The 14636-nt window shown below is 39.3% G+C and overlaps 1 protein-coding gene across 1 annotated transcript in view; it reads left to right on the forward strand.

Annotated features, from left to right (window-relative positions):
* The first annotated feature begins 14419 nt into the window (after positions 1–14419).
* The window catches only part of LOC121508442 (complement C3-like), a 51380-nt gene continuing 51163 nt past the window's right edge, over positions 14420–14636 (forward strand). The window contains exon 1 of the mRNA XM_041785301.1: positions 14420–14605. Within this exon, the coding sequence (XP_041641235.1) occupies positions 14529–14605 (77 nt within the window). The 5' untranslated portion in view covers positions 14420–14528. The remainder of the gene's footprint in view (positions 14606–14636) is intronic.

Below are 14636 nucleotides of genomic sequence, written 5' to 3' on the forward strand. Positions count from 1 at the left end.
GCGGAGGGCTGAAAAATTTGGGAGCCCCTGCTTTTGTAGACTCTCATCCTGATGGCTGCCCTGATAGTAAAGTTCCTTTGGCCCAGACACAGGCCGTCAAAGTGTGGCCCACATTCAGCCTGACTGAAGGAAGCCATGTCTGGACCATTACAAAGCTTGGCCTCTACCAACATTACACCAGCTGTTATCTGGGCCAAGTGCTTCACTTATGCAAGTGGTCCCAAGAAGAAATGCCCTCCAGTACTGAACATTTGCCAATTACATACCATGGCCCAAAAGTCATTTCTGTTACCTGAGCCAAGCGCTTCGATTACAGACGTCTCCTACAGGAGAAATTCCCTCCAATTTTGAAGGTATAGAGAAGCATATGTAGTTATGATTTGGCCCTCATACAGCTTGTGTTCAGCCAAAGGTGCCACATGAATGCCACGAGGCCTGACCGTCACAGCTATCAGAGTATTTAAGGGGAAAGATTCTTCACTACTGCAGATATAATGGTATATACACATTACTGAAGCCAGGTTCTGGCTTAGACATTTGTTATTTTAGTGATTTGAACAGTGCCCATCAGCAGTATAAAGGTCCAAAGTGAGAAAAACAGGCAGGTTAGATTCATATCTCTGTTTTTCTTCAGAGCGGAGCTTGTCAATGGCTAAAATGAAACTTATTGAGAGGCATGCAAATAAAACTTCTCGGACAAGAGAAGCTCTCAGTGTTTTTTTTTTTTTTTTTTTTTTTTTTTTCTTTGCTCTTGTTTTCATACAGAAATATGGTCCAGGTCTGATTAAACTAAGGATGTTCCTAAGAAGCTATTTCCCTTTTTGGCTAAACACAAAAATTTAAATTTCGTTCAACCCACTAGTCTAAAGAGGAGAAAATCTCTAGTCAAATTCCGTTAGCCTTTTGTTCCTCTTTGCAGATTAATATTGTGCTTTGACATGTGGCCTCTTTTCACTTCGGATAGAAGTTGTACATGAGATCAACCATCAAAAGCCTACATACCACTTCATCTCCATTTATTACTTTAAAAATCTGTCATACTGCGCTGTTCCTACACGCTAACCCAGTGTTTCTCAACCCTGCTCAACCAAAGAGCCAAATTGTTGAAAAATGCCATTGCACAATCTAAATGGTGAAAGTGGCTAAAATGGGCGAAAAAGGTGGAAAAATGGAGGAAAAGTGGCATTTAATGCCAAAAGGCAGCTGAAATGGGCAAAAAATTGCAAAGGAGCAGGATAAAACTGGCTTAAAGTGATGAAAAAGGGCAAAAATGGGATAAAAGTGGCAAAAATGGTCCAAAAAGTGGCTAAAAGAAGTGGTAACAATGGGCTAAAAGCAGCAGAAATTGATTAAAAGTGGCAAAAATGGGGATAAATGGGGCAAAATAGGCATACAATGGAGAAAACTGGGTGAAAAGTGGCAAAAAAATTGATGCAAAGTCACAAAAAATTGAGATGCAGGTAGTTAAAAAGCATCAAAAAATTAGTGAAAAGTGACTGAAGTGGACAAAAAGGCTGTAAAAAGGTGGAAAAATGGGGGAAAAGTGGCATTTAATGGCAAAAGGCAGCTGAAATGGGTGAAAAATTGCAAAGGAGCAGGATAAAACTGGCTAAAACTGATGAAAAAGGCAAAAATGGAATTAAAGTGGCAAAAATGGTCCAGAAAGTGGTTAATAACAGTGGTAAAAATGGGACAAAAGCAGCAGAACTGGATTAAAAGAGACAAAAAAATGTAAAAAAGGGAAAAAAAAAAAAAGGTTGGCAATTAAGTTTGACCATTAAAACCTGCTGTATAAATGTGGGAAACAAACCAGTTAATGTAACTTGCAATGATTAATTTCTGAGGTCAAAGTTAAAAACAATAATATTTCAAAATAAGTCATAAAAGAGCCAAAAATCATTAAAAAAGAGCCACATGTGGCTCCAGAGCCACGCGTATAGTACCACTGTGCTAACCGCTAAGCCACAGCTGAGCTTCTCATATTTACATCTATGAAGTGCCAGACAGGAAGGCAGCAGCCATTAACTGATGCTACAGCGACCTCTGGTGGCAGGAGGTTCATTACAGTTTAAAAGAGCATTATAGACCAGGATTTAAAGCTTGTATTTATAAAAAATGATTAGTTTAACTGACTTGCAAATCCAGCGCCAGCTAATTTCATTAACGTATTTAACCATTTTAGCTGATAACTTCGGGCATCCCAAGAGTAAACTGCCACTTCTCTATAGCTACAGCCTAGCATATCGCTACAGAGGTAGCAACCATTGCATACACTGGCTTAACCCTTCAGTAAGGATTCATGCCAAAGCAGGTCAGCATGATGGACTTTTCCATCATGAAAAGCTTTCCGTGCTGTTATATGCTCTTTATTCTAAAAAAAAAAAAAAAAAAAGAAATGTGGACCTGTTCTGACAAACCTGCTGCTATACTATAGCTACATCTGAGCCAATAGCTACACCAGTGGCAGCCATTGCTATTAAGTTGCAGTAGATCTTAATCCCCCCACTAGCTACCAACTCATTCTCCTTAAATGATGCTGACTGGTCCAAACATCCTTCTACTATGGACGTTTTTGTCATTTGTGCTGCGCCAACAATGGACTCTTTCTTACGTTCAGATTTACTGTGTAGCTTGAAGGATGAAACGGGCCGGTGTTCTGTGCATATGGCCATTTTTGAAGAGACAGGAGACCTTCCAAAATGCATTTACAACAGTACTCACCATCGAATAAGCAGGCAAGCTACTGTCTGCTTGGCATGTTTCAGGAGACTTAATGCCACTTTGGGCTTTTTGGAGGCCTCCCTTCCATGAAAAAACTAAACTGGATAATTGATATGTAACATTTTAGATTATAAATCAAACCACTGACTCCAGTGTTTGTGTCGCTGCTGTGTTTTGGGCATGAAAGCCATGAAGTGTCTGCACAAAGACACGATGAGCGCATCGATAGACTAGCACTTTGGCAGTTATTGTGGGAGAAAAAAATCCTTCCTGTATGTGTAAATCAGCCTCATTGAAACAAGCATCTCATTCCCAAACACTGGCGCTAACAGCCGAGCACAGATAGAGGGAGGAAACTGTAACGCTGATAAAGTCAACCCTCACTGAGGTACCCTCCATGTTTATTGGGTGTCAATGTTAAGCCCTGCCACCGTTGGTGTGCATTATGTGTTACACTGTTAGTCACACTTTACATTTCTTACATATAATGCCCCCAGGAAGGCAGAGGCCCTGGGCTACTGTCCCTGCAAGGCCCTGCATTAATGCAGCTGTGCATGCTCCCCTCCTGAAAATAATGTGTCAGCTGTTGAAGTGGAAAACAGATCTGAAACAACTAGTTTAGGTTAGTTGTTCTGTTGAAGCCCTCAGACTGAAACAGTGATCAGGAGACAATGAGGTGGAAGAACACGTCGCCAAAAGCTACGTTGCAAAATAGTGCCAAATACAGGGGCTTTTTAGGGGGAAATAATCACTTCAAACTTTTCAAAATACCCATTACGACCCTTTTTTTTGGGGGGGGCATTTTGTGCCTTTATTTGATAGAGGAGGACTGTGGATAAAATCAGAAACAGGGATGAGGGCAGGGGAGAGACATGCGGTAAAGGGCCTCAGGCCAGATTCGAACCCGGCTGTCTGCGTACATGGGGGGCGCCTTAAACCACTAGGCCACCTGCTCCCCTACAACCCCGCAAAATCTCACAGAGCAACTCTACCTGTCTATCGCTGTATAGCCTAGCTCCCTTTTGGTGCCTTCTGCTTGTTCTCATTAAAGGGGCAATGCTCACTAAAATCACTAGAAAGTAATGCCACCACTATTGCAGAGTATGTCATACCTGTGTCCTCCCACCCCCCCGAGATTTTTGGCAGCCCCCCAAAAAGGGTGCCCACACCCTTGGGAGGGGTTGGGAACCACTGCCTTATGCAACCCAACTTCAACAGTACAGAAATATCCCTTTAACCTCAAAAGATTAATCTAACTGTCAAACCTAAACTTTATCAACAAACATGTCACAAATAGAGCCACAGAAGTCTTAAAGCATCTTTAAGACAGAGAACAGGGTAAAAACAAGACTATAAAACCTGAAGCTGTCCTAAACTGTGATGACGATGGCGAGTACAAACACGCCACTCTCGTCACCCCTCCTTTCCAAGTTTGCTGCTTAGACGACCCTTAGCCTTGGCCCTTCCAGAGAAGTGCAGACAGTTAAAGGTCTATAAATCCTAAAGACATAAGTAGACGAGTTATGGAGGCTCTTTGACACAACTTGACCTTCAGAGGTGAGCGGAGGAAGTATTTGGGTGTCATTGCTGTGGCAACTGGTGCTCATGCGCTTCACAAATATGTGCTAGTTGTAAATGACTCTTTAGATAATGTTTCATGACTCACACAGCCAACCAGCCACCTGTCCCTGTAAATTAAAGCCTGATTTGAGCGGGGCTCTATCATAACATGATTCCTGTCTTCTTGACTAAAAGCTCAGTGGATTTACTGGGAATTGGATGAACAACCTCAATAAGGAGTTGGTTAATTTACTCTTACATGCCCCACAGTTCCTGTGCTGGTGGATTTAACCCTTCACCTTTGACCTGGAAGTTTTATATATGTGTTGAAGAAAGCTGAGGAAAACACGACTAAGATATCAACTTTGGGAGAAGCTACGTTAATAAATAACCAGAATAAAAGCCTTTTGAGACTGAAATCATACACTCAAAGATTCTGATAGGAAGCGGCTCATTCGGATGGTTTGTGTTGTTTGTCATTCATGTAAACATTTATTCTGATCATATCGTCCTGGTCATGGTTAAACTGCTCTTACTGCAATGGTCTTTAAATGAGCATGCCTGAAGGTCATCCTCTGTCCCGTGTTTATCAACAGCAGGAGAAGTTTCTGGGCTTTGTGTTTAATTTCAAGACAGTCTGGCTGCAGACCACAGCCAGAGCCTTGACCTCAACCCCAGAGAGCAGGGGTCATCAAGTACATTTGCACAAGGGCCACATTTAGTCTTGACAGAGTCTGGGGCCAAATTTCAAATAAACAAAAACAAAATAAATATTTTGGTCTGATTAACATATTATTTTGTTAGTATTTCCTGTCAAAAGACAGGAAATGTTGAGGCCTTACCAGAGAGATCTTTCCCTGTTATCTATAATGCAGCAGGCCATAAGGACAAAGGCCGGTCCACAGAAAAGACTGGGCCTCTGAAATTCCCAGAGACTGGGCCATCACCATTTTTCATTTAGCACCAGCATTAACTTATTACCTTGTTTTTGACACTTTTTATCCCTTCTCACTACTTCTTTCGGCCATTTCTGAAACATTGTTCGCCACTTTTAACCAATTTTTGATCATTTTTGCCAATTTTTAAACCAATTTTTGCCCCTTTTTTTGCCAATTTTTCCACTCTTTAACCCCTGTCCACTACTTTTCCAGACTATTTTGCTTTATTTTTGTTACTTTTAACCCATTTTTTATTCTTTTGCCCCCTTGTGCCTCTTTCACCATTTTTTCCACTCTTTAACCCCTTTTAAACCACTTTGCCCTTTGCCACTCTTATCAATTTTTACCAATTTCCATCTGTTTTTTCCACTTTTTAACCCCTTTTCATTTCCTTTTTTGCACCATTTTTTCAGTTTTAACCCATTTTTGATACTTTTATCCCCCCTTTTTTAACCTCTTCACCACTTTTCCTGCCAACTTGTGTCCTTTTGATTGCATTTTTGCCATCTTTAAGCCATTTTTGATACTTGTATCCTCTTTTTTCCTCCCTTACCAATTTTCGCCACATTTGAACCTCTTTTCACCACTTTACCTGACAATTTTTGTCCTTTTGATGCAATCCACAACCAATTTATGCCACTCTCTAGCCCCTTGCACCACTTTATCTTGCCATTTATGCAACATTTCTGCCAGTCTTAACACATTTTTTAAAACATATTTACTAATAATGGCTGGTTATTTAATTTCTGTAAAAACAGATCAAATGTTACATCATTTTTAAAAATATTTCAGTATTAATTGTTTTTTAGATACTCTTAAAATCACATCTTCTTTTTCCTCCTTTTCTGAATTTACTCATTTTCTGGGGGCCGGACGAGAAGCTTTGGGGGGCCTGATATGGTCCTCAGGCCGCCAGTTGATCATCAGTACCATAGAGCATCTTTGGGATGAACTGGAACGGAGATTGTGAGCCAGGCCTTCTCTTCCAACAGCACTGCTGCTCCACAGCAGGGATGTCAAACTCAGTCATAGTGGGGGCCAGAATCCGGATTTAGGCCTAACCTGAGACCTGAGCCTAACAGGGTCAACATTAAAAAAAAAATGTCAGTAGACGGTTAAAAAAACATCTCAAATCCAAAAAAATTGGAATTTTCTGGCTATTAGTTGAGTTATCAGGCTTTAACGGGTTAAGGTGTAAGAATCTTCAAGGCAGATGTACTGTAAGAAAAAGAAGCACTGTAGTTCTGCAAAATGTGCAAAAAAAATGCAAGATTTGCAAATCTCATAAACCCATAATTTATTCACAATAGAACATAAACAACATATCAGACATTGAAACTTAGACATTTTACCGTTTTATGAAAAACATTACCTCATTTAGCGTGTCATGGCAGCAACACATCTCAAAAAAAGTAGGCACGGTGCACCAAAAGGCTGGAAAATTCAGTTCAATTCAAACCTTTATTTATTCTCGAAAGGACATTGTGATTTCCCTCATTTTCAATGCCGTCGAGATTACAGGCACATTAAAACCACAGCACAATTAAACAAAGTACAGTATACAGAAACAATCACTGTGAACAACAACAGCAGTGACACAGGTAGATGAATTCAAAGGTAAAGCAGTTGCAATGTGAAACACAGTGGCTATAGAAGTCAAAGTCCTGAACTCGGAAAGAGAGGGAAGAACGTCAATTTGTAGAGTTTGTTGGAGGATGTTCCATGAGCTTGGAGCATCAATGGAAAAAGCTGTTTTACCAAGTTCAGTACAAGCTCAAGGAACTTTAAGAAGTAACAAATCAGAAGAGCGAGTCATGTAACTACCAGCATTCCGGTCCAACAAGGTTAAGATGTAAGGTGGTAATTTCCAACGAGAGCCTGAAAGATATACACTGCTTGGCCAAAAAAAAGTCACCACCAAAAAAAAGGTCACACACTCTAATATTTCGTTGGACCGCCTTTAGCTTTGATTACAGCACACATTCGCTGTGACATTGTTTCGATAAGTTTCTGCAATGTCTCAAGATTTATTTCCATCCAGTGTTGCATTAATTGTAATATTGATGATGGGAGAGTCTGACCTCTGTGCAAAGCCTTCTCCAGCACATCCCAAAGATTCTCAATGGGGTTAAGGTCTGGACTTTGTGGTGGCCAATCCATGTGTGAAAATGATGTCTCATGCTCCCTGAACCACTCTTTCACAATTTGAGCCCGATGAATCCTGGCATTGTCATCTTGGAATATGCCCGTGCCATTAGGGAAGACAAAATCCATTGTTTAAGAAATGAGAAGTTACTCATTGCATCAGCTGGGATTAAATAACTTGTTGCCAGCTGAAAGATAATCGCCCATGCAGTAATTATCCAATAGGAGGCTCGTACCAATTTGCTTAGTAAAATCCAGGTGGCGACTTTTTTTTTGGCCAGGCAGTGTATAAAAACCAGTGTTTGCTGCGCCTCTTCTAGAGAAGGCCAACCAACCTTCTCATACAGAACACAATGATGAGTTCTGTACCCATCGCCAGTAATAAATCTAAGGGTGTACTCACACTAGTCCATCCGTACCGTGCCGTATTCTAACTGTGCTGAAGCCCATTTGACCCCCTCCCCTGCCCCCCCTTTGGCCCGCACTCACACTGCTCAATGCATCTAGGCCTGGACACGGATACGTCACACGCCGACGTCATTACACGAAGCATCCACAACTGATGACTCAGTATGCATCAGTGTTGTTTTTTAGGCTGTAAAATAGTCACAGATTTATACAATATCTGATCTGACACCAGAATTATTTCCCCTGACGTGGAATCAGCTACATTAACTATACAGAGCCCAGTGAAGAAAGAGAGAGAAAAAGAGGTTCATAGCGAGAGTTATCGCTCACAGCATATAATCTGGAGCCTGCTCAGAGTTTCAAGCACTTCTGCTGAATAAAACCTGGACTTTTTAACTCGTATGAACCCCACCAGTCATTCCTCTGCGTGTCCTTATACTATCTGAATCCCCTTGGCATTCCTTTATGCACCACGAACTGTGCCTTTTCTTAGCGTAATCCTGGATGCCTGATGCACCTAACAAGCTCTCATGTGTCCAGAGCAGGATTAAATGTTCAGTTAAAAGTTTTTTTTTTTTTTTTTACCATGACGAGAGCGATTCAAACCATGTGATGAGAGCTGGAAGTGAAAACGCCTCAGGGTTAATAAACAATGCTCCGTTAAAACATCAGTGATCAAGATCACAATCTCACTTCTTGGTGACATGACACAGAATTAGAGATATGTTAATTCAGTGGATGATAGTTTGCCATTATAATTTTATAGTAAGAGAGGTTAAATCAGCCGTGTCATTAACCCCAGCACACACTTGTCCGCGTATTTGGCACTCTCCTTTACGCATGGAGGATGAAAGGTGTGTGTTATCCTGTGAGCTGCTGTTTGTGACTCAAACAAGGGAAGAAGTTTTATTTTACAACTCAAAAATCCTCTTACAGTCATTAAAGCCTGACTTTGCCAGAAACTGGTCAGAAATGTGGACTGGACTGGGATCCTGCTGTCTCTAGCATGCAGCTGCTGCCTGGTGGGCTCTCTGAGGTGGGTCCTCTTGTTACTTCACACTAAGTCACATTCCCGCGCTTGTGCTCCTTCATTTGCATTCGTGCTGTGCCTAGGCCCACCTCGTCCATCCGTGCCAGGGCCTCGAAGCTTGCCATGCCGAAGCACGGAACGACTGCACTCACACTGGCCAAACATACTGGACTTTGTATGTAAAGTTCAAAGTTGTAAGTTTTTACTTCTTTGGTAGGACACAGACATAGTATGTGAGATGGCTCTTATTCCATCCAATCAGATATCTTCAGTGTTATCTCTCCTGAGATCTCTCATTTATCCGAAGTTTCTTACTGTCTGAGAAGCTTTTAAGGCACGAGAGGTTGATAAACAAGGATGGGTAGTTGGTAGACACTGGGGAAAAGTCCTACCCCCTTTTAGAAATCCTGCAGGAATTCTCAAAGCTGCAGACATTAACCACAGGGTTGTAGGGCAGCAGCAGATTTAGGACTTGATTCCGCTACAAAGGGACGACTCTTTTATGTGTACAATAAAAGATCATCCCCAGATGTTTTATTTCAGGTGTGTCATACAGCCCAGGCAATGAGTAGATTTCATCTGACTCACAAAGAGTTTGGGGATAACAGTAAATTTTGTAAAAACATTACATGACATTTTAATCAGTTCTCAAAAATTGAGCATAGTTGCCAAAAATACCTGCCCAACTGTCAATCATATGTTATGACGTTGCTAAAATTGAAAGGTCAAGTGAAGCCTAACTGGTACCCGAATGAAGAGCCGTTTGGGGTATATAGTCCGCTCTTTTTGCTGAGCTGAGCCAAATGATTTTTTTGCAGTGCAAAATAGCTGGAATGCCCATCACTCATATGCACTGAGTACTCATTAATGGCCAAGTTTGGTACTCTTTATTATGAGTGTTACATTCTGATTTTACTTTGAGTAATTTAAAAACAAGTAATGTTTTCCCCTTTTCACAAACCAAACAAAATCTGTACTTATTCTCTAGAGAAAACTGCAAATGTTGCTGTTTTAAATGATACTGAAACTACTTTGTGCCACTGTTGTTTATTGTTCTTCTTAATTTTTTTGTAAAAAAAAAAAATCATTTTGCTTTTCATGGTCTATTTGTGGGTAGATGTCTTTGCGAATTAAAGGTAACTTGTTAGACTCCATGTGTTTGTACCCTTCTCTTCAGGTATCAGTATGTTCTTGGTGAGAGAACCTTGATCGAGTACTGGCCGATACAAACTGAATGTCAAACTGAAACGTACCAACCCACCTGCCTGGGCATAGAGGAGTTAAAGGCGAAGTATGAACTCTTTGGATGTCCACTGTAGAGAAATTCAAAAACATAAAATGTTATTTTCAAACTGCTGTGCATTTTTCAGATTTTGTAAGCGCTACCAAAGTTAATGTTTTGCACTGTATGGATTAAAATGTACAGCCCTTGATCTCACTAATCTATTCTTTTTCTCTCCGTTGGTGTTTATATGCTTTGGCATTCACTTCCTCTTCTTTTTCTATTACCAGTACTTAGCTTCAGTCTGAGATATTCGGTGTCTCACATAAGCGTTCTGCTGGAGGGCCGTTGAGATTGGCGGTCTGCAACCAGACCCCTCTCATTGTGATGGAAAGACCCCTCAACTCAAAAATTGCACGCATGCAACATTAGAAGGCAGAGCATGACGCTCCATCAAATCATAACTTGGACATGTTCAGTGCCCTTAGAGAGGCATGTCAGTTTTGTAGGCCATGTTTTTAAGGAGTTTCTGATCTTAACTAACTTTTTTTTTGTTTGTGATTTGTCCTCAGCTAAGAACAAAATCAAAGAACAACCCAGAGCACTCTTACAAACATTTGAGTGCTGGTATCAGGATAAAATGTCTAGTTTTTCTCTCAACACTCAAATGTGCTAGATTAAGAATGACACAAGTTTTATTTTTTATTTTTTTAGTTTTAGTTTTTATAAGGAAAAAAAGTCTCTATAAAGTATAAATACAAAAACTTTATTATAGGTTTGTTGTATGACAGGCTGTGTTATGAACCCCCAGGTCAAATTTCAATCATGAAAAACATCTCTGAGTTTGTAAAATTAGGCTTAACATCAATAATAAGGCAGTAATATCAGTTCTGGGATGGTGCGCTTATGTCAGTTGAATGAGCGGAAACCACACCCACTTACGAGAAATACGATTCTCTCAGATTTAAAAAAAAAAAAAAAACTTCTGTTTAGGGCACAGCTGACTGGCTCTGTGCCAGAGCGGAGAGACAGAAGTTGGTCATTAAATTTTACTGTTTTCTGGCACAAATCTCTCTGTTATAATACTTTTAAAGATCCATAGGCCAGAGTGGCTGATAGATTTGGAAAATTCAACTCACACAGTGAACAAAAATGGAGCATGTTAACTTTCAATAAAGGCAGTGACACCAGCTAACAACAGATGTTTTTTATATATATATATATATATATATATATATATCACTGTAGCATAAAGGGGTGGGCTAATTTCCCATCAAGACTGGTGATACCATAGACTGCTATTTTTGCCCTGCTCAAATAAAACCAAGCCAGGAAAGACCTGAAAAACTTTCTAATGGTCTATATAAAAAATCCTAGATCTCAGTGTTTACAGCAACCTCATTCCAACGAATCTGATGTGTTACAACACAAGGTTTGGATTTCACTATACAGGGACTTTAAAACATTTCTATAAATTTATAACATGCAACAATACATCAAATATGGTAAAGTATTAATTAAAACATGTCAGTGTTTGATTTTAGCAGCAAAATGTTAATTTATGAATATGAATTTTGCACATGTGTAAGACTTTTATCATTAGACATTTATTTACAGCATTAAAAACCTTCACACACAGGCTTGTGTGCATCAGCAGGTATAATAAGTTTAAATGATGCTCCATCATTTCAAAGCATCAACTTTTAGGGTACATTTTATTATTCATACCCACTTAAAAAGAAAAATTTGTCCATACTAGGCCTGATTGAACTATTTTAACTCATCTGAAATGTTTCCTTTTCTTATTATAACACTATGCATGTCATTTCTGATCAAAGTACTGACTGAACCAGTGATTGTATTCATTCATATGTGTTTGTGGCATATTTTTTATGCAAAAAATAAAGTTAAATCTTTTGGTGTCATTTGGAGCAGCATTACATCCACTTAGAACTAGAACTATTGAAGTATTTCCAAGTATTGTTTCCCAAGAGGATCTGGCTGCAGACCTCTGTGGTGGGGTGACCTCGACTGTGGGGCGGAAAGTGACATATGTGATCAGGTCATTAAAAGACAGGAACACAAAATAAATTTTTATGAGAGTCTATTTTTCCCCGACTGGACTTATAGTAAACATAAGAACAGCTTTAATCATTTTAAATTGAGAAGAGCAGAATTTCAAAGCATTCACTGGTCAGAGCAGTCATCTTCCACTTCTGCTTCAAAATGAAAACTTTAAACTGATGTCTTAATTCTTTATTGACACACAACATAATATTCAAGTATCTAAGATGGACAACAGTAGTTAAAGACCTGAATAGACAATAAAGTATCAAAAGTAGACAACAGTGGTGGCTTACTTCAAGACAAAGAAAACAAAGATATACTTTGCATTAATGCTTTTCTTAAGCCACAAAACTTCACAGTTTTCTCATTAACCCTCAGAAAAGTGCATTACTTCAGTGTAAATTCAGAGAGCATTAATGAATAAAATTGTGCAAATAATTTTAATAGTACAAACAATTTCACATGAGGAGAAAATACATTCTTTCAAAAAAATTAACTTACCTTCACAGCAGTGTGTAGTCTGCACTCAAAGACACACACCTCTGGGACTCAACTTGACATATCTCCATCCCAGGAAAAAGTACAAAAAAATGCACTTATTATGACAAAATGAACTTAGTGTTCTTTGACTTTTACCAGAAAATAAAGAAATACCCACTCACGCTGCTACTCAGTTTTTTCCCTTATCGCAGCAGCCATGACACACGCTCTCTCAATCTACAAAAATCATCAGGAGTACAGAATCATCACTCATCAGCCTTGCTGTCCAAAACAATAGCTTAACTTCATCTACTGATACTGATGAATATTCTTGGATTATATGAATGTTTACAGCTATATTTCTCTTCTACATGGACAAAATACACACCTCAATAAAAAGTCCAGCCTTTCACGGATGTTCTGTTTACTTCCCTTGCTTTTGTTAGCTTTTGTTGTCTAATGAGAACTCTGTGCTCTTACAGTGACAATGACAAGAGTTTAACACTTTAGGTTATTGAAACAGCATTTAAACAGTCTCCAGTTTACCTGGCTACACATACATTACACAAGCCAGAACCAGAATGACAAATATTTTCTGCTAATTGTCAGAGGTTAGGGTAGGTAACTAATTTATTTTTCACAACAGCAGAATTTAAGGAATAAAAATAAAAAATTTACTGGGGAGGATAAGTTTTAATTTAACACACAACAATGTCAGGAAAACCCAATGGGGGTTAGGCACCTGAACCCTAAGGATAAAGTAGGGGGAAAAGGAATAGAATCAAAAATAACAAACCCCAAACTGGGGAAAATCCCGAACAAGGGTTCATATGTCATTTCTCACCCCTTAGTCATGGTGATTTTCATTGTTTCTACAGTCTTTTTGATGGTGGACGTTACTGATATCTTGCTTCTTCTCCTCTCACTCCTAAATGCCTTCTGTGTTTGCACACAGCCCTGCAGTCCCATGCAGGGAATTTCTCGTTGCTCATCAGGAGAAACATGCATATGCTTCCAGATTACCTGGCATTTATCAACTTTAGGACACTTGGGAGTTCAGTTAAAGAAAGTATCATTAATCCAATGCAGGTTTCTCGAAACTCAAAAGAAAAATCTTGGGAAAATTGGTGAATGAGACCTACTACTATTTTTTTTTGTTTGATTAGGACCCCGATTAGCCGTACCCTAGAGTACAGCTAGTGTTCCTGGGCTCCACACTAAAAAGAAAAAATATTCACAGGCATATCAAATGTACTATGGTGCAGTAATAGTGGGAGAGAAAAGCAGAAAGGTCTCCAGCCTTTCATGATTTTATAACATAATTTATCATATTTTATAATGTATTATCCCTTTACTTTTTCTCTCCATGAATAAAAGCAACACTTTTTAGTATCTGTTAATGTATATAAAAAGAATGTTGTTTCTTGATAAAATAGGACACTGATTACATTTTCCATGAGACCTTTTTAAAAATTATGACTAAAAATAAAATATTTTCAAACAAATCCTGAGTGATATAAATGCAAGCACAAATAGAGGAAATCTTTTCAAACAATTGTAGAAAAAACTGCCTGTCTAACTGGGTTTGTGTTACTCTCTCTACGTTTGTTCTCTTCCTAATAGACATGCCTAACTGTTCTTTATTCACTTTATGTTCCATGAAAACACAGAATCATCAGGCACAGGGTTTGAATAAAACAAGTAAACAAGCTGTTGTGTTAAAATAATGAAACGTCCTAAGTCCTAACTGGGGGTGCAGAGGTCTCTAAACATGCAGCAAAACTCTCATCTGGTTATTGATTTTCTGCTGTTTATCTTTTTCCTCACAGTGGAAATAACGTTTTTCAACCACCGCTGGGAAATCATGTGAGCCTGTTTGTGTTCAGAGAGAAACGGGCGGCGACGGAGAGTGAATAAAAGGAGGGTGACACTTAACATTGTGAGATCAGGACTGAGGATGAGGAGGACTCTGCTGTGGCTGCTGGCCTCTCTGGCTTTTGGATCACTCTCTCCTCTGGCTGATGGAGCTCCAATGTACGTACCGTCCTCACTTTGATAAAATCAG

This window comes from Cheilinus undulatus, linkage group 4 (genome assembly GCF_018320785.1).
Source record: "Cheilinus undulatus linkage group 4, ASM1832078v1, whole genome shotgun sequence".
In the NCBI taxonomy this organism is placed as follows: domain Eukaryota; kingdom Metazoa; phylum Chordata; class Actinopteri; order Labriformes; family Labridae; genus Cheilinus; species Cheilinus undulatus.